This window comes from Phyllobates terribilis, unplaced genomic scaffold (genome assembly GCF_046119375.1).
Source record: "Phyllobates terribilis strain yellow unplaced genomic scaffold, ASM4611937v1 Scaffold_1__5_contigs__length_1240528914, whole genome shotgun sequence".
Classification (NCBI taxonomy): domain Eukaryota; kingdom Metazoa; phylum Chordata; class Amphibia; order Anura; family Dendrobatidae; genus Phyllobates; species Phyllobates terribilis.
The window spans coordinates 565,352,358-565,377,286 of NW_027362761.1; the positions used below are offsets into that span (position 1 = coordinate 565,352,358).

Sequence of the window (24,929 nt, forward strand, 5' to 3'; positions counted from 1 at the left end):
TGAACTTGAGCAGATCATGATGTAATGCATATTTTTGATTCTTAAAATGTTTGTAGTGCCAAATATTTATTCACACAGTATTTTTCCACACACCAGGCATAATAATAACAAAGGCCTGAGTTATCCGATACCACGGAAATTTCTATAAAGTATGACACAGAGATGATGCAAATTAGCAAAGAACTAATTATAACCATACTCAACTAGGACCTATGTTATACACTGTATATTTAAAGAGAATTATCATGGTCACTGTATTGTAGTTAACATTAGAGTTGAGCAAATTTCCCCAAATTCTAATCAAGCACTATGTATACTGCTATTTGAGGTCATCTGAAATTTGATTCAGGCACATTTGTTCAATGTAAGGGGAAAATTTGATTGCAAATTAATTACCTGGAAAGGGGATAAAAAATTGTTGTACTCACATTTTTTTAGCCCCCCCTCTCCCACCGTTGCAATCCTCTGATTGACTCTTCTATTTTCCGTCTTCTATCTCTTTTCTTTAATCTTAAGTTCTATCTTCAATCCTGTTTTCTATCTTCTTTAATCTCCTTTATCTTATATCTTCTGTTTTCACTATCTTCTTTCCTGCATCTCTTCTCCGCTTTCCTCCACCTTCTATCTTTTTTCCTCTAACTACTATCTTGTCTTTTATCTTCTCTCTTCTATCTTCTATCCTCTATTTTCTCTCCCCTATCCTCTGCTCTCTATCTTTTCTCCTATATCATATCCCTCCTCTATCTTCTCTTCTTTTACATCATCTTCACTCTTTTATTTCAGGGGTCTCAAAGTTGACTGGGTAAATGGACCACACATAGAAACATGCCATTTTTGCCCCTATTCTGTAAAAATATCCTCCATCCTCACCCTCAGTCTGTAATACTTTTCCCCATACTGGATCCCATCCTGTAATAATGTGTCCCTTTCTGGACCTCATCCTATGAGAATGGCCCCCATCCTGCCACTCTTCACGTACGCATAAAAAATAAATAATCAATCCTTCTCACCTGTCTTCTTCCTGATTCATAGAGCCGGCGGCTCTCTGTGCCGCAATATATTTTGGTTGGATATGAGTCAGAGTATGCACATTCAGCTTAAAACCAGCACTGAGGTCAGCGGGTCCCCCTTCGTCCTCAAGGCTAGTTATTGTTATTTCTCTGGTTTCTAGTGCCATGTGCCCATGTGTTTGAGATCCCTGCTTTATCTTCTATCTTCAATCTTCTAGCTTCTATCCTCTACTGTCTATCCTCTGCCCTTTATCTTCTATCATGTATTGTCTATCCTCTATAGTCTATCCTCTGCCCTTTATCTTCTATCATGTACTGTCTATCCTCTATCTTCTATCCTTTGCCCTCTACCTTCTGTCTTCTCTCCTCTATCTTCTATCTTCTTTCCTCTATCTTCTGTTCAACATCCTCTGTCTTCTATCCTCTATCTTCTATCTTCTATCCTTTTTCTTCAAATTTCTATCTTCTGTCCTCTGTCCTCCGTACACTATCTTCTCTCCTCTATCTTCTCTCCTCTATCTTCTCTCCTCTATCTTCTCTCCTCTATCTTCTGTCTTCTATCTTCTGCCTTCTATCCTCTATATTCTATAGTCTATCTCCTGTTAACTATCCTCTGCCCTCTATCTTCTATCCTCTGTCCACTGTCAGCTATCCTCTATATTTTTTCCTCTGTCCTTTGCCCTCTATCTTCTATCTTCTCTCCTCTACCTTCTGTTCTCTATCCTGTTTTCTGTCTTCTATCCTCTACCTTCTGTACTCTATCTTGTCTTCTGTCCTCTATCTTTTATCCTCTATTTCTGTTACTTGCCCTATGTCTCCTTTCTTCGATCTTCTATCTTTTATCCTGTATCCCCTGTCTTCTATATTATTTCCACTATCTTCTGTTCTTTATCCTCTGTCCACTGTCTTCTATCCTCTATCTTCTTTCTTCTGTCCTTTGCTCTCTGTCTTCTATGTTCTATCTTCTCTCCTCTATCTTCTGTTCTCTATCTTCTTTCTTCTGTCCTCTATCTTCTGTTCTCTGTCCTCTGTTTTCTGTCTTCTGTCCTGTATCTTTTATCCTGTATGCTCTGTCCTCTATTTTCAGTCCTCTATCTTCTGTCCTCTATCCTCTGTCTTCTAACCTCTGTCCTTTGTCCTCTGTCTTTGGTCTTCTGTCCTTTGTCCTCTATATTATGTCCTCAATCTTCTGTTCTCTATCCTCAGTCTTCTGTCTTCTATTTTCTGTCTTCTATCGCTTATCATCTATATTCTTCCTCTTCTCTTCCTTCCGGCCTGGTCTTCCAGACAATAGTCCTTATGTCATCACATTGGGCGTGACGCACATCATTGACGAAATGGCGTGGGTACTAGTGAATGGATGACCTGGCTGAAAGAAAGATAGAAGGAAAAATATCTGAGGCAATAGATGACCCAATATAAGACGGGTAAGGGTAGTACCAAAGAGAGATCAGTATAAGATTATTTTCACCTTCCTGGCTAGCCACCATTTTTCTGGATTCATCTGAAGGAAATAAAAAAAATGAGTTTCTGGAGAATCAGAATGTTTTGTAAAATTAGACGGAAATTCTATTTGCCTTGAATCGATTCACTCATCTCTAGTTACCATTCTGCCAAAACATATTGTTTCATGTAAGTACATACCGACCTAGTACGTGTAAGTACACACCGTCCTAGTACGTGTAAGTACACACCGTCCTAGTACGTGTAAGTACACACCGCCCTAGTACGTGTAAGTACACACCGTCCTAGTACGTGTAAGTACACACCGCCCTAGTACGTGTAAGTACACACCGCCCTAGTACGTGTAAGTACACACCGTCCTAGTACGTGTATGTACACACCGTCCTAGTACGTGTAAGTACACACCGTCCTAGTACGTGTAAGTACACACCGTCCTAGTACGTGTAAGTACACACCGTCCTAGTACGTGTAAGTACACACCGCCCTAGTACGTGTAAGTACACACCGCCCTAGTACGTGTAAGTACACACCGTCCTAGTACGTGTAAGTACACACCGTCCTAGTACGTGTAAGTACACACCGTCCTAGTAAGTGTTAGTACACACCGTCCTAGTACATGTAAGTACACACCGTCCAAGTAGCCTCTTTTTTTTCTTATCTTTCAGATCCATTTCTTAACCACTGTAATAATTCATAAATGTGTTCTGTACAGGTGCACGCACTGTGCACAGGCAGGTGAAGTCATCCTAAAGCTCAAAATATCATTTATCAATGTGACTTAAACAATTCTTCAAGAATTTGAGTATTTCGAGCATTCGAAGATTGACTTTCTTGGCCTTGACTCAAAAAGAGAAATATGAAAGTTTAGCAGATTACTTTATGAAGCTGAAGTAAGCAAGGTCTCAGGTTTGAAGCCATCACAGGTGAACGGTAGGGACCTGCCGTCTACACAGATGTCTTCTGCTCCGGAAGCTGCTGAGCGTGTCATGGCAGAGATTGTGGATTTGTGGCTTGACTTCACCACGTGGGTGTCACCTGTGCAGTAGATGATTATGCACTGAGTGATTTGTAGATGGTTTATGTTCCTAGGAAAGGCTCGCCGGGCTTAGTAAGTAATGGAAATCAGATCTTAGAACACGTGAAAGGTTCTGTTATAAGAAAGTAACCGTGGAGATAACGCCTCAGGTCCTTGTGTCTGGTAAGCCATGGACAACACTCCCAACTGCACTCTCAGTGTAACAGTAACCGTTAAGATGGTACTGTCACTGTAATTGCCACTCAACTTCGACTTTCAGTGACCTCAAACTGCTCTGACCACTTTAGGCATGGGCTCTACAAGACCTTCGATGGCGATGTTTAAGTAAGTGGCACATGTGTTGTATCCATATGATGCCAGGACCCAAGGTTTTCCAGCTGTACATTGCCCCATCAAGCGGTCATCTCCGACTTGTCTTCTTCCCATAGTGCATTCTGGTGCCATCTCTTCTCCCACTTCAGTGACGCATGCGCAACTAAACATTCACATGATGATACGTCAGGAAAGATGAGTGAATTTTTTTAAATTCGAATTTGCAAGTTTCGTCAACATTTTTTGGTTATGAAAAATGATTTGCCACGAATCTCAGGAACGGCAAAGCCTTGAGTTGCCCTGAAAAGGCATGTGTAACACTCTGAGGTCTCCTAGGACTGTATTGAACACTTTTCAAACTCTTTAACGCAAACACAGCCTAAATATTCTCCAAGTGAATTCAACGTATGGCAATGGGTAAACGGGTGGTACCTGTCTTTCACTGCTGTCCTGCCATACACATTATGGCCCCAATTCATTAAAGCTTTGAAAATGTGCAACATTTTTGAGACTTATGGCATTTTTACACCATTTTTCCTGAGCTCCGACAAAGTGGGCGGAACTGAGGCAGAATGGGGGGCATGACATGGTGTAGCAAGCACAGCTCATCAAGAGTTTCTTTACCAAACAAATTTTACTCCAGTCCCTGACTGAAGTCAGATTAGTGGTGAAGTGCACATGCGCCTCTTAATGGATCAGCCACCTCGCACTGTCCCCGCATGAAGGCTAATGTGAAGAATGTTGGTCTTAATGAACCGGAGCATCTATGTACAGTTTATTCAATGCTTGTGGTTTTCTCTTCCCATTTCTACGCTAAGCTGTGAGGTATGACATCACTCATTATCTAGATTTATTGCAAAGTGGCTGCTGCATTCTCTTCATCGGCTTTTACACAGGCTATGATAGTCCGTTCTGATTGACTGTGTTGTACCTTGTGATGTTATAGTGTAGCACCCCGAGGACTCGGCTGCTACAGGGGTACTGCACCTCGACCCAGAGGTGTGGTATTCCACTCCCGGGTAAGGATGGAGTGTGGGACTGAGCTCAGTAGGCTGCATGCACTACATACATCCCATTTCCGGGGGACAGAACTACGGTACTCCCACCAGATAAATGTGCAGGTACGACAGCGTCTGTCCCTGGCTGGAGTGGGAGGGGGGGTGGAACATCCCAGTAGTGTAGGGGCAGATAGGGGAGGGGCTCTGGGCATAGAGATAGGAGCCCATTGGGTGCTAGTCACCTGGGCTCACACATAGAGGGAGTATATATGGTGGGCACCATCTTAGATCAGGGTCAGTTCAGCCTGAGGAGAAGCCGAGCAGAGGAGCTCAGCCAGGAGGGCTGACAGGGAGCTGTGGCTCCTGCTGGGCCCAGCTCCAGGGCCAGGCTTGTAGTGGAGGAGGAAGAAGAAAGGCCCAGAGACGCAGAGCCAGAGGGAACCCTGAGATCCCAGAATTAAGCCAAAAGGGTGAAGGGTTGGCAGAAGAGGGCACCGGATCCCAAGCTGGTGGAGGCAAAAGTAACCCTTAGCCAGGAACCGGAGGTCGTGGTCAAGCTTTGCCATGACCCTCACCACATCCACCAGGAAGGTACACCAAGAGTAGGGTCAGGAAAGCCAGAGAAGGTTTTGCCACCAGGAGGCCCAAGGGAACCGGACAAAGGTGGATCCCTGGTGGGGACGGCCAGCAGAGAGAGAAAGAGAAGGGAGCTCAGGACCACGCTCCGGAACCGCCTGGGGGTTAGCCGAGTCCCACACCTGGTGAATGCAGCACGGCTCGGGTGGTCACTCAAGGCCAGAGTGACTGAAGGAACACCAGTGAGTAAAAAAAACCCTGAAATTGCATCTCACGTCTCTGACTCTCCTTTCTGCACTATCACTACCCCCATCATCCGCACCAGCTGCCCTGAGGCCATATCCCTCCCGTTGGGGGTTATACCACCATCGCTGCACCCATACTACCGGCCTCAGCGGACTGTTCTGCAGCGGCGGCCTTGTGACCGCAAATCAACGGGTGGCGTAGTCGACACTTAACAACATCTACAAAGACTGCCACACACTTAGTTTGACACCCTGGGCACGGACCGGGTCACCGCCACGAGGACTACTACCCCTGTCAGATCCGGCTCCGGGTATCCCCTGAACATGGCCCAGGGGGCGCGTCAACTTTGGCGTAGTCGGCAGGATCACGTGCCCGCAACTACCGGGTACTGCGTGCCTGAAGAAAAGTCTAAATGTACCGTAAAAAGAAGTCTCCCGCCAGTTCCGGAGGGTCCCCGCCATCGGACGCCATCTCGGATCATTTCCCGCCGGTTGCCCGCCATCTGCAGCTTTTTCCCGCCATCCACGGAGTTTCCCGCCACTGGGAGACGATTCCCGCCATCAGAGAAGATTTCCCGCCCTGGCAGAGCGGACGCCATTATGGGCGTGCCAGAGGGTGGCAAGAGACCACCTCCCATCGTGGGCCAGGTCCAAGAATGGCGCCAAAAGCGAAGACCGCCCCCACCATCAGAGACTGTAATGATTGAGATGTCCGTCAGCGTGGGGGGTCTGCCCCTGGGACTGACAATCACCAAGTTGCCCCAGGACCGCCCTGAGTGTGGGCGGATCAAGAACAAAAGAGTGAGGATGGGTGCAGCCTGGAGGAGTCTGGAGAGGTCGCACCCGGAGATGGATGGAGAGTCAGGCAGCACCGACCCTGTGGTCAGGAGCCTGTTGCAAGCCACCACCCCACCAGGCCTGGTGGAGATCCTGGCACAGCTCCCCCGAGACCGGGAGCATGCCCAAACCGCGCTGGAGGGCCTCGCACGCAGGATGGCCCGAGTGCAGCGAGAGGTGCTGACTGAGTGGAGCAGGGAGATGGCCCAGCAGGCTGGAACCCGCCAGCGGAGCACGCCAACCGAGACGAGGAGTCTGATCGCCTCTGAGGATGGTGCAGGAGGAATGAAGGCCGGAGACGACGCCGTGGAAGGAGCTGAAGAGACGGAGGCAGGTAAAGGGGACGTCACTACCCCAAGCCTAGAAACCGTAAGCCTGCCCCAGCTCCCCGTCGCAGAGCCCGAAATTCCCCCTACCGTGCCCGTCGCTGCACCGCCACCGCTCCGGACTAGGCCTCAAGCAGGAGCCGCGGCCATGCCCCCTGTGACGTCACGCGCCTCAACTCTGAGCGCGGCCGAGCAGAAAGTGCTCCCGGCCTGGTCGCAGGGCCAAGTACTCCCGGGCGCCGCCGTTTTCACAGCGCCCTCTACCTCCATCATGCCGCCGGCCTGGTCGCAAGGTCTGGTAGACCCGGGCGCCGCTGCCTCTAAAGCGCCCTTTGTCTTCAGACTACCTTCGGCCTGGACGCAAGGCCAGGAGACCCTGGGCGCCGCAAGCACCACAGCGCCCTCTGCCTCCACAGAACCAACCACCTCGGACGGACTGCTCTTCGTGTGGCCACCTAAATACATCCACCCCCGACTACGGAGGGAACGGCCTCTGGATGAGCCTCTACTTCCGGCTCCGGCGCCCGCCAAACTCGACCCGCTTCCGTTGGAGGACGCCCAATTTGAGTGGGACCCTACCGGTGAGGACCTGATGGGATTCACCGAGGAGACCCGGGCAGCCGCAACCCAGCGTGCGGAATGCTGCCGGCAGCAGCTAGAAGTTTTCGATAAGGAGCGGCGGGAGAGGCGGGTCCGTGAGGAGCGGCTCCAAGTTCAGAGCGCGGAGCAAAAGCGCCGGGCCCGCAGGAACCCTCGTACTGCCCACGGTCCCCGTGCCAGCGGGACCGTAATTAAATTCCAACTGGAGCACGGTTGGGGTTTTATCCGGGACCACAGAACCCCTGGCGACGTCTTTGTCACCCGCAGGGACGTCGAAAGCCATCTGCCGGAGGGACACAGAGGTCGTGACCTTTACCTGGGTGATGAGGTCACCTTCACCCGGCATCAATGTGCCAAAGGTCCATATGCTCTCCATGTACACAGATTGACCGAGGAAGAGCTGCGGTTCGAGGAAGGTCAAGAGGACCCGGACGGGTCTGAAGATTACCCTCAGGCAGGAGCAGGAGGACGTCGCCACTGATGTACAGTAAGAGCATTGTAAATAGTTACCCGTGAGAGTACAGGAACTGTTACCAGTACGATGTAGTCCCCGTTGGGACCAGCAAACTGTTACCGTGTATTCCCTATCCCTTACCAGGCTGAGGACTGTGAACAGCCATCCCTTATTCCCTCTACCTGGCCGAGGACTGAGAGCGGCCATACCCTTGTATATAGTTGCGCTTCCTAAAGCGCCCCCTACTGGTTTTATAAGGAACTGTTTTTTTTCTACAAGGAAGTAGTGACTGTTGCACTGTACCTGGTCACAAGATGCACCGTGGCCAGAGACCAAGAATATATTTTGAGAATGTTTATGTGAAAATGTCTTAAAATGGAAAGTTTAAAATGCTGCCGAAATAATAATGCTAAAAGTCTTGCATAATGTTTCACAAAAGAGTTCCGGTGGCATTAGCCAGATATTTTATAATGTCTTAGGAAAAATGTTTTATACCCGTAACGTTAAAGGAGAAAAGTACCTCCCATAAAGGGATGAGTTTTCAGTTAATGTTTTATAAATGAGTGCACTTTCAAAATTTGTATGTTTATATGTTTTGCTCTTTTACAGCCCGAGGACGTGCTGTGATTTACCAGGGGGGAATGTAGCACCCCGAGGACTCGGCTGCTACAGGGGTACTGCACCTCGACCCAGAGGTGTGGTATTCCACTCCCGGGTAAGGATGGAGTGTGGGACTGAGCTCAGTAGGCTGCATGCACTACATACATCCCATTTCCGGGGGACAGAACTACGGTACTCCCACCAGATAAATGTGCAGGTACGACAGCGTCTGTCCCTGGCTGGAGTGGGAGGGGGGGTGGAACATCCCAGTAGTGTAGGGGCAGATAGGGGAGGGGCTCTGGGCATAGAGATAGGAGCCCATTGGGTGCTAGTCACCTGGGCTCACACATAGAGGGAGTATATATGGTGGGCTCCATCTTAGATCAGGGTCAGTTCAGCCTGAGGAGAAGCCGAGCAGAGGAGCTCAGCCAGGAGGGCTGACAGGGAGCTGTGGCTCCTGCTGGGCCCAGCTCCAGGGCCAGGCTTGTAGTGGAGGAGGAAGAAGAAAGGCCCAGAGACGCAGAGCCAGAGGGAACCCTGAGATCCCAGAATTAAGCCAAAAGGGTGAAGGGTTGGCAGAAGAGGGCACCGGATCCCAAGCTGGCGGAGGCAAAAGTAACCCTTAGCCAGGAACCGGAGGTCGTGGTCAAGCTTTGCCACGACCCTCACCACATCCACCAGGAAGGTACACCAAGAGTAGGGTCAGGAAAGCCAGAGAAGGTTTTGCCACCAGGAGGCCCAAGGGAACCGGACAAAGGTGGATCCCTGGTGGGGACGGCCAGCAGAGAGAGAAAGAGAAGGATGCTCAGGACCACGCTCCGGAACCGCCTGGGGGTTAGCCGAGTCCCACACCTGGTGAATGCAGCACGGCTCGGGTGGTCACTCAAGGCCAGAGTGACTGAAGGAACACCAGTGAGTAAAAAAAACCCTGAAACTGCATCTCACGTCTCTGACTCTCCTTTCTGCACTATCACTACCCCCATCATCCGCACCAGCTGCCCTGAGGCCATATCCCTCCCGTTGGGGGTTATACCACCATCGCTGCACCCATACTACCGGCCTCAGCGGACTGTTCTGCAGCGGCGGCCTTGTGACCGCAAATCAACGGGTGGCGTAGTCGACACTTAACAACATCTACAAAGACTGCCACACACTTAGTTTGACACCCTGGGCACGGACCGGGTCACCGCCACGAGGACTACTACCCCTGTCAGATCCGGCTCCGGGTATCCCCTGAACATGGCCCAGGGGGCGCGTCAATAGCTGCAAGGCATTATGTGGAAGCCTTGAAAACTGCAACTACAGTATGATGCAATCTTCTACTTTGTGAAAAATAGTGGTGGGCATTTTTTTGCTTATTCACGTGAATCCAATCGCAAAGAAAGTCCAGCAACTTTTCTAAAATTCGACACGTATTTGATTTCTACTGAATCAATTCACACCAGGTCACCTTATGTCAGTTCTCCATGGTCGGCTCTGATACTACTGCTCGTCTATTGTAGGTACTTTCGGTGGTTGCAAGGAGGTCGGCATTGGTACTCTAACTGGTCCAAATTAGCACACTGCCTGTTCTGACATCTTCTATCATAACACGCAGCAACATTTTTAGCAATGTGTACCATAGTACAAATCGGAATCGGACCAGTTGGGCTCACCCTCACCCTTACCCACCACATGTATGAATTAGCTGTGGTTACCCTTGACTAGGGATGAGCAAACCAGTGGAAGTTCGAGTTCTGGTACCCTACCCAAACTTTATTCCAAAGTCTGCTACAGAACCTGAACCCCATTGAAAACAATGAGGACCCAGACTTTTGAGATGGAAATTTTTCTCTCTCCTCTCTCTCTTTCCTCTCTCTCTCTCCTTTATCTCTCCTCTCTCTCTCCTCTCTGCTCTCTCTCCTCTCTCCCCTCTCTTTCTCCTCTCTCTCATCTCTCTCCTCTCTCTCCTCTCTGTCCTCTCTCTGTGTCCTCCCTCTCTCTCTCCTCTCTGCTCTCTCTCCTCTTTCTTCTCTCCTCTCTCCCCTCTCTCTCCTCTCTCTCCTCTCTGTCCTCTCTCTGTGTCCTCCCTCTCTCTCTCCTCTCTGCTCTCTCTCCTCTTTCTTCTCTCCTCTCTCCCCTCTCTCTCCTCTCTCTCCTCTCTGTCCTCTCTCTGTGTCCTCCCTCTCTCTCTCCTCTCCCTTTCTCTCTCCTCTCTCTCTCCTCTCCCTCTCCTCTCCCTTCTCTCTCTCCTCTCTCTTTCCGCTCTCTCCCCTCTCTTCCTCTCCTCTCTCTGTCCTCTCTCTCTGTCCATGTTCTGACCCAGTCGTCCATCCATTACAATTTGGCACTTGTCAATGTCACTTACAGAACATTTTCCCATTGCTTCAAACCCATAAACTTCAAGAACTGACCGTTCGCTATCTGCCTAGTATTTCCCACCCTGGACAGGGGACATTGCCACGAGATAATCCACGATATTCACTTTATTCTTTGTATTCGTTCTTCCATTCGTCTGGTTCTGCAGACTGGTCCGGATTTCTCAGGAACGCTCTAAGGCTCTGATCTAGACATCCAGGACGTCTCCTTTGCTGAGCTTATAAAATAAATGCGTGAAGGATTTGTTACAGGCTGCAGAGGGGCCAACGCTGGAATCTTTGATCATCTGGAATAAAAGCTTCGGGGATTGTAAAAATAACCGAAAGCTGTTTTTCTTTAATGTGGCTCTGTCACATTAAGCCCTAAACATGCCGTCTCCTCCGCAAGTGTTTCATTTACCCCGATGATAAGAGAATTTGGACTTCTCAGACTGTTACCTTAGCTCAGCGCTCTGCATTCCAATATGCTTCGTGTTTGGCCCGGCCGTGGGGCTCGCTGTCAGCTCTTGCTCCTCATAGTTTTGTGCCTCGGGACCAGATGGACCTTCTCATACATATGTGAATACCACCGAACAAACCGGAGAATGATATCTCAGCCGAGACAACATCATGTGCCAGCAACCTGCCTGGATAAACATTTCATAATGAATATTCATAGTCATGCAGCTGGAAAAGCCGGATGTGTGCTCAGTATCAAAAAGTTAATTTCCCTGCAAAAATGCAACTGTGGACCAATGTTTTTAATCAACTGGGCAATAAAGGATTTAAAAAAAAAAAAAAAAAAAAAAAAAGAGGATACTTTATCTTTCAAAAACAGCGCCACGCCTGTCATCAGGTCATGTCTGGTATTGCAGCTGTGTTCTAAAAACTTCACTGGAGACGAGCAGCTATGCGAACAAGTTTGGTGCTGTTTCTAGAAGAAAGCTGGCATGTTTTTTTGTAGTTCTGAACAACCCCTTTAATTTGCACGTTGGTTGTTTTTTTTTTAAAGGGATCATGCACATGGACGTATTTTGGGGAAAGGATATGACACAGCTCATGGCCCTGGGTTCAAATTCCAATTTATGTTAAAAAAAAAAAGTACATAAAATAAAAATAGATTGACGATAACAGAGTAAAAGAACAGCTAAAGATCTAGCAGAGCTGAGTTTGTAGTTTAGCTCAATGGGGCGATATCACTTTTGTGTTTTGGTACCTCTGTCATCAAAAACTATGTAGTCTGTCTAGGTGGAAACCCACAGATAACAAATAATGATATCACCAACTATTAATAATGTGCCAACCGACAAACTCAGCCCCACTGTATTCATTTCTATATTCAGATTGGAGTGCAGCGATCATTAATAATTATAGCAAAGGTATTTATTTATTCTTAATAATGCAATAATGTGAACATCAGTGGCATAACTAGAGTGTGATGGGCCCCGGTGCAAAATTTGGATCTGGGACCCCACCTACATGTTGGTCAGATGTATGGGTGCTTGTAGCGCTCTAGAACCTATAAAACCATGCATATTTCCCCCCCCCATGTAATAATGTCCCTCATCGTGGTATAATGTCCTCCATCCTGTCTCCTTCCTGAAATAATGTCCCCTATCTGGCCCCTTCTTGAGTTAAAGTCCCCAGTCCTGGGCCCATTCCTGTAATAATGCCATCTTGGGTATAATCTTCCCCATCCTGGGCCCCTTAGTGGTATAAAATCCTCCTTCCTGGGCCACTTCCAGGCATAATGTCCCCCATCTTGTGCCACTCCCTGGTATAAAGTCCTCCTTCCTGGGCCCCTTCCTGATATAATGTCCCCCATCCTGGACCACTTTCTGGTATAAAGCCCTCATTCCTTGGCCCCTTCCTGTTATAATGTCCCCCATCCTGAGCACCTTCCTGGTATAAAATCCTCCTTCCTGGGTCACTTCCTAGCATAATGGCCCCCATCCTGTGCCACTCCCTGGTATAAAATCCTCCTTCCTGAGCCCCTTCCTGATATAATATCCCCCATCTTGGACTACTTTCTGGTATAAAGTCCTTCTTTCTGGGCCCCTTCCTGGCATAAAGTCCTCATTCCTGTTTCCTTTCCTGGTATAATGTCCTTCTTCCTGGGCCCCTTTCTGGTATAATATCCCCCATCATGGGCCACTTGCTGGTATAAATTTCCCACATCCTGGGCCCCTTTCTGGTATAATATCCTCTATCCTGGGCCACTTCCTGGTATAAAGTCTTGGGCCCCTTTCAGTAATAATGTCCATCTCCTGGCCCCTCCATGCGTCACCCGTCCCATGCAAGCCGACGTCTGCAGCCGGCCTTTGATTGGCCAGCTGCGTGTTTTATAGTGCAGTGAGCCGGCGAGTCTCTGTGCCACAATACGTTTTAGCTGAGTATACGTCAGAGGACGCACGTTCAGGTGAAATAGGCTCTGACATCAGGGGAACCCCTTCCAGCATGGGCAAGGTATCCAAATGTGCAACCGTGATCGTTATCCCCCTGGTGAACATATACCCTAAATTATCACGTGCACCTCAACAATATTGTTAACATTATTATTATTGTGATATCTGGATGGACTGTGAGTGGTGAATTAAAGAATATAGACATTTGTCCCCTAAATGCATGTGACGCGCCCCCTGGGCCAGTGTTGTTTGGGGAATACCCGGAGCCGGATCAGATGGGGGTTGTAGTCTCCGAGTGGCGGTGACCCGGTCCGTGCCCAGGGTGTCAAGCTCAGTGTGTGGCAGTCCTACAGATGTTGCTGGATGTTCTTTAGTGTCGACTACGCCACCCGTTGATTTGCGGTCAATACGGCCGCCGCTGCAGCAGGGTCCGCTGAGGCTGGTGGTGTGTGTGCAGCTTCTGGTAGTATAACCCCCAACGGGAGGGGTATAGCCTCAGGGGGTCAGTTGTAGAGGGTGGTGGTTGTGGTGGTGCAGTGATGATGGTATTAAGACTCAGAGTCGGGCTGTGCAGTTCAGGGTTTTTACTTACTGCTGTTGTTCTGGTCACTCCGGCCTTGAGTGACCGCCCGAGCCGTGCTGCGTCCACCAGGTCCTGGACTCGGCCAACCCCCAGGTAATTCTGGAGCGTGATCCTGAGCTCCCTCTCTGACGTTCCTTTTCTCTGGCCTTCCCCACCAGGGATCCACTTATGTCCGGCTCCCTCGGGCCTCTTGTTGGTAAAACCCTTGTCTCTGGGTTCCCTGACCCTATACTCGGTGTGCCTTCGCAGTGGATTTAGTGGGGGGTCGTGGCAGATCCTGCCCACAACCTCCGGTCTCTGGCTGAGGATTAGTGCCCTCCACCAGCTTGGGATCCGGTACCCTTGTGCCAACCCTTCACCCTGTTGCTTGTATTTGGGCTCTTGGGGTTCCCTCTTCTTCCCCTCTGGGTCCTTCTGACTCCTCTCTCTCTTCTTTCAGGACTGCTTGACCCTCTACAACAGACTGACTAGTAGCTGTCTGCCTGTCTGACCCTGATCTAAGATGGTTCCCACCTTATATACTCCCTCTATGTGTGAGCTCAGGTGACCAGCACCCAATGAGCTCCTAGCATTACCCAGACTGCTCCCCCTATCTGCCCCTACACTACTGGGATGTTCCAACCCCCTCCCACTCCAGCCAGGGACAGACACTATCGTACCTGCACATATATTGGTGGGAGTACCGTCGATCTGTCCCCCGGAAATTGGATGTATGTAGTGTATGCAGCCTACTGAGCTCAGTTCCACACTCCATCCTTACCCGGGAGTGGAATACCACACCTCTGGCTTGAGGTGTAATACCCCTGTAGCAGCCGAGTCCTCAGGGTGCTACATTCCCCCCTGGTAAATCACAGCACGTCCTCGGGCTGTAAGAGAATAAACATCCAAAACATACAATTTTTTTTTCATAAAACATAAACATATAAAACATCATATATTATCAGCATAAACTTTTTCATAAATAACATTCTTGTTCCTCCGGCCACGGTGCAACTAGTGACCGGGTAAAGTGCGACAGTCTCTTCAAGAAAAACAACAGTTTCCTATAAAACCGGTAGGGGGCGCCTTAGGAAGCGCAACTATATACAAGGGGTTATGGCCGCTCTCAGTCCTCGGCCAGGTATAAGGAAGGAATGACCGCTCTCAGTCCTCGGTCAGTGGGATTAAGGGACACACGGATTAACAGTTTACACTTGTCCCAACGGGGACATATTTAAAGCAGCAACAGTTCACTGTACCCCGACGGGTAACTATTTACAGTCTCTTTACCGTACTTTAACGACGGCGTCCTCCTGCTCCTTCTTTATCTTCAGACCCGTCCGGGTCCTCTTGCTCCTCCTCACACCGCAGCTCCTCCTCCGTCAGGCGATGCACATGGAGGGCGTAGGGTCCTTTGGCACATTTGTGCCGGGTGAACGTGACCTCGTCCCCTACGTACAGGTCACGACCTCTGTGTCCCTCCGGCAGATGGCTCTCTACGTCTCTGCGGGTTACAAAGACGTCGCCGGGGGTATGATGGTCTCTTATGAAGCCCCACCCATGCTGCAGGTTGAATTTAATCACAGTCCCGGTGGTACGGGGACCATGAGCTGCACGGGGGTTCCTCCTGGTCCGGCTCTTCTGCCCTGCGCTCTGTTCCTGCAGCCGCTGCTCTCGGATCCGCCTCTCTTTCAGCTCTTGCTCAAAGGCTGCCAACTGCTGGCGGCAGCACTCCACTCGCTCTGCTGCAGCTGCCCGCGTTTCTTGAGTGAACCCCATGAGGTCTCCTCCGGTGGGGTCCCACTCGAATTGTGCTTCTTCTAGCGGGAGCGGGGTTCTCCTGACGGGCTTCGGAGCCGGAATCAGGGGCTCGCACAGGGGCCTTGCTCTTTGGAGTTCCAGTTGGTAGTACTCCTGGGGCCATACAAAGGGCTGCCCATCCGGGCACGTGTGCTGGGCAAATAGATCTTCGCCCAGGTGCGGCACTCGAGATGTTGAGGGCGCGTTGATGGAAGCGGCGCCCGGATTGACCAGGCCTTGCGACCAGGCTTGGGGCACCCTAAAGGTAAAGGGCACCGTAAGGACGGCGGCGCCCGGGGTTACTCGGCCCTGCGACCAGGCCGGTGGCTCCGCGGAAGTAGGGGGCGCTGTTGGAATTGCGGCGCCCGGGGGTACTAGTCCTTGCGACCAGGCCGTTGGTATTTCCTGTTTGGTCGCGCTCAGGGTTGAGGCGTGTGACGTCACAGGGGTCGCGGCCGCGGCTTCTACTTGAGGCCTAGTCTGGCACGGTGACGATGCAGCGACGGGCACGGCAGGGGGAATTTCGGGCTCTGCGACGGGGAGCCGGGACAGGTACACGGTTTCTCGGCTCGGGGTAGAGACGTCCCCTTTACCTGCCTCCAGTTGTCCAGCTCCCTTCTCGGCGCCGTCTCCGGCCTTCACTCCTCCTGCACCATCCTCAGAGGCGGTCTGTCTCCTCGTCTCGGGTGGCGTGCTCCGCTGACGGGTTCCGGTCTGCTGGGCCATCTCACGGCTCCACTCCGTCAGCGTGTCTTGCTGCACCTGGGCCATCCTCCGTGCGAGGCCCTCCAGCGCGGTCTGTGCACACTCCCGGTCTCGGGGGAGCTGTGCTAGGATCTCCACTAAGCCTAGTGGGGTTGTTGCTTGCAGCAGGCTCCTGACCACTGGGTCGGTGCTGCCTGTCTCTCCCTCCATCTCCGGGTACGACTTCTCCGGAGTCCTCTCCAGACTTCTTGTCTCCGGGTGCGCTCTCTCCAGACTCCTCCAGGCTGCACCCATCTTCGTTCCCTTCTTCTGTCTCCGCCCACATTGAGGGTGGTCCCAGGGCAACTTTGTGATTGTCAGTTCCAGGGGCAGTTCTCTTACGCTGATGGACACTTCCAGCATCACAGTCTCTGTTGGTGGGCGCGGTTTCCGCTTTTGGCGCCATTCTTCGACCTGGCCCACGATGGGAGGTGGCCTCTTGCCACCCTCTGGCACGCCCATAATGGCGTCCGCTCTTCCAAGGCGGGAAATCTTTGGAAATGGCGGGAATCGTCTCCCAGTGGCGGGAAACTCCATGGATGGCGGGAAAAAGCTGCAAATGGCGGACAACCAGCGGGAAACGACCTGTGATGGGGTCCGTTGGCGGGGACCCATCGGAACCGGCGGGAGACTTCTCTTTGAGGTAACGGTGAACTTTTCTTCAGGCACGCAGTACCCGGTTGTTGCGGGCACGTTATCCTGCCGACTACGCCAAAGTTGACGCGCCCCCTGGGCCAGTGTTGTTTGGGGGATACCCGGAGCCGGATCAGATGGGGGTTGTAGTCTCCGAGTGGCGGTGACCCGGTCCGTGCCCAGGGTGTCAAGCTCAGTGTGTGGCAGTCCTACAGATGTTGCTGGATGTTCTTTAGTGTCGACTACGCCACCCGTTGATTTGCGGTCAATACGGCCGCCGCTGCAGCAGGGTCCGCTGAGGCTGGTGGTGTGTGTGCAGCTTCTGGTAGTATAACCCCCAACGGGAGGGGTATAGCCTCAGGGGGTCAGTTGTAGAGGGTGGTGGTTGTGGTGGTGCAGTGATGATGGTATTAAGACTCAGAGTCGGGCTGTGCAGTTCAGGGTTTTTACTTACTGCTGTTGTTCTGGTCACTCCGGCCTTGAGTGACCGCCCGAGCCGTGCTGCGTCCACCAGGTCCTGGACTCGGCCAACCCCCAGGTAATTCTGGAGCGTGATCCTGAGCTCCCTCTCTGACGTTCCTTTTCTCTGGCCTTCCCCACCAGGGATCCACTTATGTCCGGCTCCCTCGGGCCTCTTGTTGGTAAAACCCTTGTCTCTGGGTTCCCTGACCCTATACTCAGTGTGCCTTCGCAGTGGATTTAGTGGGGGGTCGTGGCAGATCCTGCCCACAACCTCCGGTCTCTGGCTGAGGATTAGTGCCCTCCACCAGCTTGGGATCCGGTACCCTTGTGCCAACCCTTCACCCTGTTGCTTGTATTTGGGCTCTTGGGGTTCCCTCTTCTTCCCCTCTGGGTCCTTCTGACTCCTCTCTCTCTCTCTTCTTTCAGGACTGCTTGACCCTCTACAACAGACTGACTAGTAGCTGTCTGCCTGTCTGACCCTGATCTAAGATGGTTCCCACCTTATATACTCCCTCTATGTGTGAGCTCAGGTGACCAGCACCCAATGAGCTCCTAGCATTACCCAGACTGCTCCCCCTATCTGCCCCTACACTACTGGGATGTTCCACCCCCCTCCCACTCCAGCCAGGGACAGACACTATCGTACCTGCACATATATTGGTGGGAGTACCGTCGATCTGTCCCCCGGAAATGGGATGTATGTAGTGTATGCAGCCTACTGAGCTCAGTTCCACACTCCATCCTTACCCGGGAGTGGAATACCACACCTCTGGCTTGAGGTGTAATACCCCTGTAGCAGCCGAGTCCTCAGGGTGCTACACATGTATTTTAGTCCAAAAAATATTTTTGCAATTGGGCTTCATCAAAAATTTTACACCATTTGGCTTTTACAGTCTTTTTTTTCATTGGAAATTGCTGGCTGCAGTATGAGCTAACTGAGGTTCCATTAGTGAGCTTCTACTGACAGAGTTTGTCACTTGTATGTCATTTTTTCTGAATTCCTCTGTACTGATTTAGGACAACAGACCACATCGAAAGAGCACAGAAAAAGACAGATAAAAGCATCACAATATCTCCGTCCCAACCAGTTTATTGATGGATTCTCAGTTAACTCAAGATGTGCAGGGAAACAAAGACCCTGTACAAGTCAAACGGTGCAATATTTTTAATGTTAACCATTTGCAGAAAGTGATTTTTAACCTAAAATACTAAGTGGGTTATACAGAGCTCAGCATTCAGAGAACTGGGGAATCTGCAGCAGAGAAAACAGGGATTGTATCAAAACCACAACATGCAGCCCAGTAAGTGACACATCGCTGGAATCAGGGTCCCTGTCCCTACATCATGCTGTTCTCTGATTACATCGCAAAAACTCCAACCCAGGGGCGGATATATCATTGGTGCAACCTGTGTAGCCGCACAGGGGCCCGAGAGGTCAGAGGGCCACATCCACCTCCAAAGCAGAGGAATTGTGCATTATGAGGAGCTATTGGACTGCAAAGGGCCCATATATTGTTTTTGCACAGGGGCCTCTTCTGTCTGTCTCCGCCAGTTCCTAATCAGTTTTTCTCATTATTGATTTTTGGTGTTTTGCAGGAAGAAATGCTGCAGAGGATTTAAGTTCGTCCTGGGACAATGCATCCCGGAGGGTAAGTGACATTTGCACGTTACAGTTAGTGCCGCTTCCTTTGCATTGGGGCATCATAGAGGACAGAGCATTGTGCTGAGTGGATTTATAATGCAGTATATGGCGGTATGTAAGGAGACATTGCAGGGGATCATCTCCTCCTGGACCCTCTATATTATTAACCAACGTAGAGATCCAAGGAATTTTCTGCAATATCCAAAAAAAAATAAACTTTTTTTTTGGGCAATATCATAAAGTCCCCAAATCCAATCCCTCCTGCTGCAATCAGCTAATATAACAAACGTTATGTCACTTTCTAGCATGCGTTGTACTTCAGTTGTTTTTAGTTATCACCCAACTTTTCTAGGTTCCTGAATGGCATAATTACTAATATACAGTAACATATCCCCTTCCCAGCATCGCAGCATAGCCAAGCTGATATCCAGTGTAATTTCCCCCCCAAAAATAAGGAAGGAATCCCAATTTTGGTTGTCAGAGGGCTAACAGCAAAGACGTGTTGATTTTCAGTAGATTATTAAAATGTGTGTTTTTTTTTAAATTATTATATTTTTATTTTGCTATGATTACACACAAGCACTCAAAGTGCAATTGTCGTATTCACATGCAAATTGAATAAAAATTGAATTAAAAACTTTTTTGTAAAAATATTACACAACGCGTTTCAGCTATATAGACCTTCGTCAGGTGTCTAATACAATATGCCCCATATGAACTATTTATACCCTCGTCCATAACCTATGGGGGCGGTTTATCAAACTAGGGATCCAATCACAGTTAACTTCTTTTCTTTTAAAGGTATCACGTGGTAAGTGTTTGTTCAAATGTTATGTCTAAAAGCTATGGAGTCTGAATATAGGCCAACACTATTGGCTAACTTATTCATGAAAAATTGTGGGTTCGCAAAGGACCAAAGGTATATACCCAAATTGCACATTCGTGAAAAAAATGTATAGTATATAAGATCCTCTGATTTTATAATCAAACGGAACCTACTCCATGCAAACATCAGATCGCATCTACAACAAATTCTGAGTAGTCAAACGATCTGGTGACCGCCATCTATCATGATGAATATTATAATTCATCATGAGGCAGGCGGTGTCACTGAGCATAAATATCGTTGACTTAAAGGAGTATTCCCATCTCCAATATCCTATCCCAATATGTAGTAGGTGTAATAATAATAATAATAATAATAATAGAAGAAGCTGGCGGCGAAACGTGCGTCGGGGTGAGGGAACGCTGACTGCTCATTTCTCCTAAGGAACATTATTACAGGTATTTCACCTTTCTAATACAATGGAGTTATTTATTTATTTATTGGTGTACCACAGAGTTCATTATAGTGTATTCCAGCTTTTAAATTTATGATATGCTCTATCAACCATTCCATACATATACTTTTTATGCCTTTGATGGGCATATATGGTGCATTATTTCATGCATCGTATATAATTAAGTACTACTTTTTTAGGATATGCCTTTACCCTAAGCATAGCCTATTTACAACCTCTTAAAGGTTAAGTTGACATATACTATATTCAATTAGCCCCTTATGACTGAAAGGTATATGTGGAAGGCAGGGATGAGACTCCTTGGATCCGTATTTCTGGATTATTCCTTTCACATATTTTACTAAACTTTTGGTTCAGGGTCCCCTATATGGAATTTTGCTTTCTTATTGTTCTTGTTTTAATGGTTTCTAATAAAATATGGTTTTAATTTGATGGATCGCTTCTTATCTCAGTCGGATATACCATTTCTGAGGTTTTTTGTTGTACTATTGGTGTGAAGTGCCATCCCATTAATTGCGGACATTGGTAATTAATGCTTCAATTAGAAATGTTGTATAGTTTTTCTGATTCACTATGTCTATTTCCTTATGTGCAGGGCCTTAGGTATTCATGGTTACAACCACTAATATAGTGACAGATAGCCAGTTGCTAATAGTCATAACCATGGAAACCTAAGGTCCTGCAATGCCCTGCACATGGGGCAAGCGACATAGTGAATCAGAAGAACTATACTACATTTCTAATTGGAGGTATTTACTAATATTATTATTATTATTACACCTACTACATATTGGGATAGGATCTTGGAGATGGGAATACCCCTTTAACTCCATGCTGATTTTGTGTGGGTGATGCCCATCCATCAACAAGTGCAAGCTCCCATCGCAACCAACCCGCTTGATGACCTGTTCAGACTAAGTGGTCACATGCACTTGTTACCAGAGAGTCTCGGCCCTCTATTCCAATATAGAACACAGTTTGGACTTGGAGGCTATAGATTTCTTCCCAAATATATTTTCTGAGCAAAATACATTTCTTCTGAATGGTCTAAAATTTATTTTGGAACACAACCTGTTCTCATTTCAAGATAAACTTTACCTCCAGCAGTTTGGGACAGCGATGGGCACTCGGTTCGCCCCAAGTTTTGCAAAGTCGTTCATGAGGAGATTTGAGTCCTTTGCACACCCACAATTGTTCATGAATAAGTTATTCAATAATGTTGGCCTATATTCAAACTCCCTAGTTTTTAGACATAATATTTGAACAAACACCACTTGATACCTTTAAAAAAAAAAAGAGGTTAACTGTGATTGGATCCCTAGTTTGGAAAAACCGCACCCAAAGATAATAAAAAAGTGTATAAGTAGTTCATATGGGGGCATATTGTATTAGACACTTGATGAAGGCGTATATAGGTGAAACACTTTGAATAAAAAAAAATATTTTAAAAATATTACACAATTTGTATGTGAATACGACAAGTGATTGTTGTTAGAACCCTCCTGTTTGTTTTTTCCATCTCGTGTTTTGCGGTCACGTGACCATCTGCCTTTATATTCCAGCTCCGCCCTTTTGGCTGTGCTGGACTGTTTCTCTAGCCAGGTGCTTCTGTGCCTTTCTCTGTCAGTTCGTTTGGTCCTCTGGGACCTCTAGTACTTTTTTGTCTGTTTTGTCTTTTTGTGTTCTGCAACAACTTCTCTGTTTAGGAGGTGTCCCTTTTTTGCCACACTCCTTAGTAATTTTAGGAACCCCTCCCCTTATGCTATAGGTCTTCATTCAGACTAGCCGAGGACTAAGGCGGGTCTGTTCACTAGAAACAGGCAGCCCGCTACATCGTAGGGATTCAGCTTAGTCTTACTGTAGGTGACGCGCCCCCTGGGCCTAGTGTGGACGTGTGTGGGTTACCCGGAGCCGGGTCTCTGGGGGTTGTAGTCTCTGTGGCGGCGACCCGGTCCCGTGGCTCAGGGTAGTCAGGCCGATGGCAGTCTTTTAGCGGTTTTAGGTTGATTGTCCGACTACGCCACCCGTGGATTGCGGTCAGGGTGTACCGCCGCTGCGAGGCAGTCCGCTGAGGCTGGTGTGGTGTGCGCAGCAAAAGATGGGATAACTCCCCACGGGAGGAGTATGGCGTCAGGGCAGGGAATGTGGATGATGGGACAGATGGTGCGTGGGCGTCCCAGCACTAGTAGTGCTGGTGCGGCGATGAGCAGGAACGACTCAGGGTCTTTGCAGTGCAGTTCAGGGTCTTTACTGGTGATATTAAGGCAGACCCTCCCGGGAGTACTGGCTAGCATAAGGGGCCTGATCAGTCTGCGAGCAAACAGGAGTTCCCCTGGCAAGGTGGAGTTGTAGGCCTCCCCGTCTATCTGCACTCTTTCTGGCTACCTTGCTGTAAGCGGGTAGAAGTAGCCCACGTCCCTGAGTATACCGTGTGGTGCTCACCCGTATGGCTGGTGACTTGGGGCCTTCGTTAGCCTCTGCTCCTGGATGGCGGTGCTGGTCCCTTCCTTGTGACTGAGCCTCCGGGCTTCTATGGCCAGAGGACCTGGAATCCCCTGCCATCTGGTTTCTGCTGCTGGGTGGATATCAGTCCCCACAGCCTCGGACTCCGGTGTCCGGTTATCAGATTCTTCTGCCAGGGCGAGCTCTGCTCAGCTCCAGCCCCTGGTCTTCAGCTACTGCTCCTACAGAGCTCCTGCTGTAACTCTCCCTGTGTCTGGAACTGTCTCCAGGCTCTGTCTCAACTGACTAATCCCGCCCCAGACCCAGTTTATAAGGGCAGATTCCTCCCCTCCCAGGTCTGGGCAGGAAGTGTTGCATGATTAAGGGCTCCTGACCAGAGAAACCTCCCACTTGCTCTCAGACATAATATTTCTGTTACTGTGGTAACCAGACCCCTGGGGTGCCACATTCCCCCCTAGTAAATTTTAGTACTCCGGGACTAAACACATTTTTAAGAAAACACAAATACAGGGTATAAACAATAATACTACAACATATGTACAAGAAGCTTTAGTCTTTAGAGGTCACGGCATGTCCCTAACCGGGTGTCCATATCACCCAACAAGGTGAAGTCTTGGCACAGAGTAGGGGACCTGTCCAAAGCAAACCCCAAGCGTTGACCCCAGACAGGTTTTTCTCTTCCGCGGCCATCTTCGCAAGAGGCACCAAGGTGCAACTATCTACAATGTAGTTCCGGTTACTCAGCGTCCATAACCAGTCAGTCCAAATAAACCTGCAGGGCAACTAGAGAAACATAATCAATGAACAGGCAACAAAAACATAAACCTTTTTCAGCATTTACGTATGTACAGGTAAATATATACTTGGCATTAGACTCTCCAGCGAGCGGGCATCTGTCCTCTAGTGCTCCTGGTGGACCTACGTAACCCACTATCTGGCTCTGCACTACAGGGTGTAGGAGGTGTTGCGGGTAGGTCTGGCAGCTTTCTGCGTACTCTTTGGCTTACTAGGGGCACAGCAGGCTCACTACTAGCAGAGGGTTGATTCTCCTGGGCTGCTGGTATGGATTCTTCTGCCTCCTGGGCCGGCTGCTCTTCTGACACTACCTGTTCTTCTGTAGGCTCTTGAGGGGCTGGCTGGAGAAAGGTGAGGACGGGTACCACGACTGCGTTGTTGATCTGAGTTCAGGACCGGGGAAAGTCTACGAGTACGGTACTGATCATTTGTTCCCTTTCCTCTGCGGGTTGAGGGTTTTCTTGATCTTCTTCAGGGCTTTGCAGCTGCTCGGGACACTTCTTCAGGTGGTCTCTGGAGACAATGGCTGTGGTCTCTCCTCCGTCTTTACTGATGATACATACTTTTGGGTTCTCATGACATGAAGGCAGTATGGTGTACGGGTCCTTCTCCCACTGGTCGTCCAACTTGTGGAGCCGCCTCTTTCTCTTCAAGACCTGCTCTCCGTGTACCAGGGGAACAGCAGGAGCATACTGGTTATAAGCCTTCTCTTGCCTTTCTCTTGCTTGAGACAGACTTCGCTCGATGCTCTCCTGTACTTTCCGATACTGCTGCTGCTGTTCTGTATCCCAGTCTGCCTCTGGCGAGGTGTCCTCAGGTGTCAGGACTCCCATATCCAGGTCAATAGGCAGCTTACCAGGTCTTGCTCTCACTAGGTAAGCCGGGGTACAGTTGGTGGAGCCTACGGGGATGTGATTGTACAAGTCCACCAAATCAGGCAGTTTTTCAGGCCACAGACTGCGTTCCTCCAGGGGCAACATTTTCAGCAAGTCCATCACCACCTAGTTCATTTTCTAACATAGTCCGTTAGTCTGAGGGTGATAGGGCATTGTTCTTATCTTCCAGCAGCCATACAGATTGCAGAACTCTTGGAAGACCTCCGCTTCGAAGGCTGGTCCTTGGTCCGTCAGCACTTGCTCCGGATACCCGTGTGGATGGCAGAAGTGCAGCTGGAAGGCCCTGGCTGCTGTTTGGGCCGTTAAGTCCTTGACAGGGACCACCACTAGGAACCGGGAGTAGTGATCTACGATGATGAGGGCGTAGACATACCCAGATTTGCTTGGAGCCAGTTTCACATGGTCCAGGGCTACCAGTTCCAGTGGCTGCCT

The 24,929-nt window shown here is 49.3% G+C and overlaps 1 protein-coding gene across 2 annotated transcripts in view; it reads left to right on the forward strand.

Annotated features, from left to right (window-relative positions):
• CCBE1 (collagen and calcium binding EGF domains 1) overlaps positions 1 to 24,929 on the forward strand; it is a 440,914-nt gene that overhangs the window by 320,792 nt on the left and 95,193 nt on the right. For both annotated transcript variants that reach the window (XM_073680708.1, XM_073680717.1), the window contains one exon: positions 18,997 to 19,049. In XM_073680708.1, coding sequence (XP_073536809.1) covers positions 18,997 to 19,049 — 53 coding nt within the window. The remainder of the gene's footprint in view (positions 1 to 18,996; positions 19,050 to 24,929) is intronic.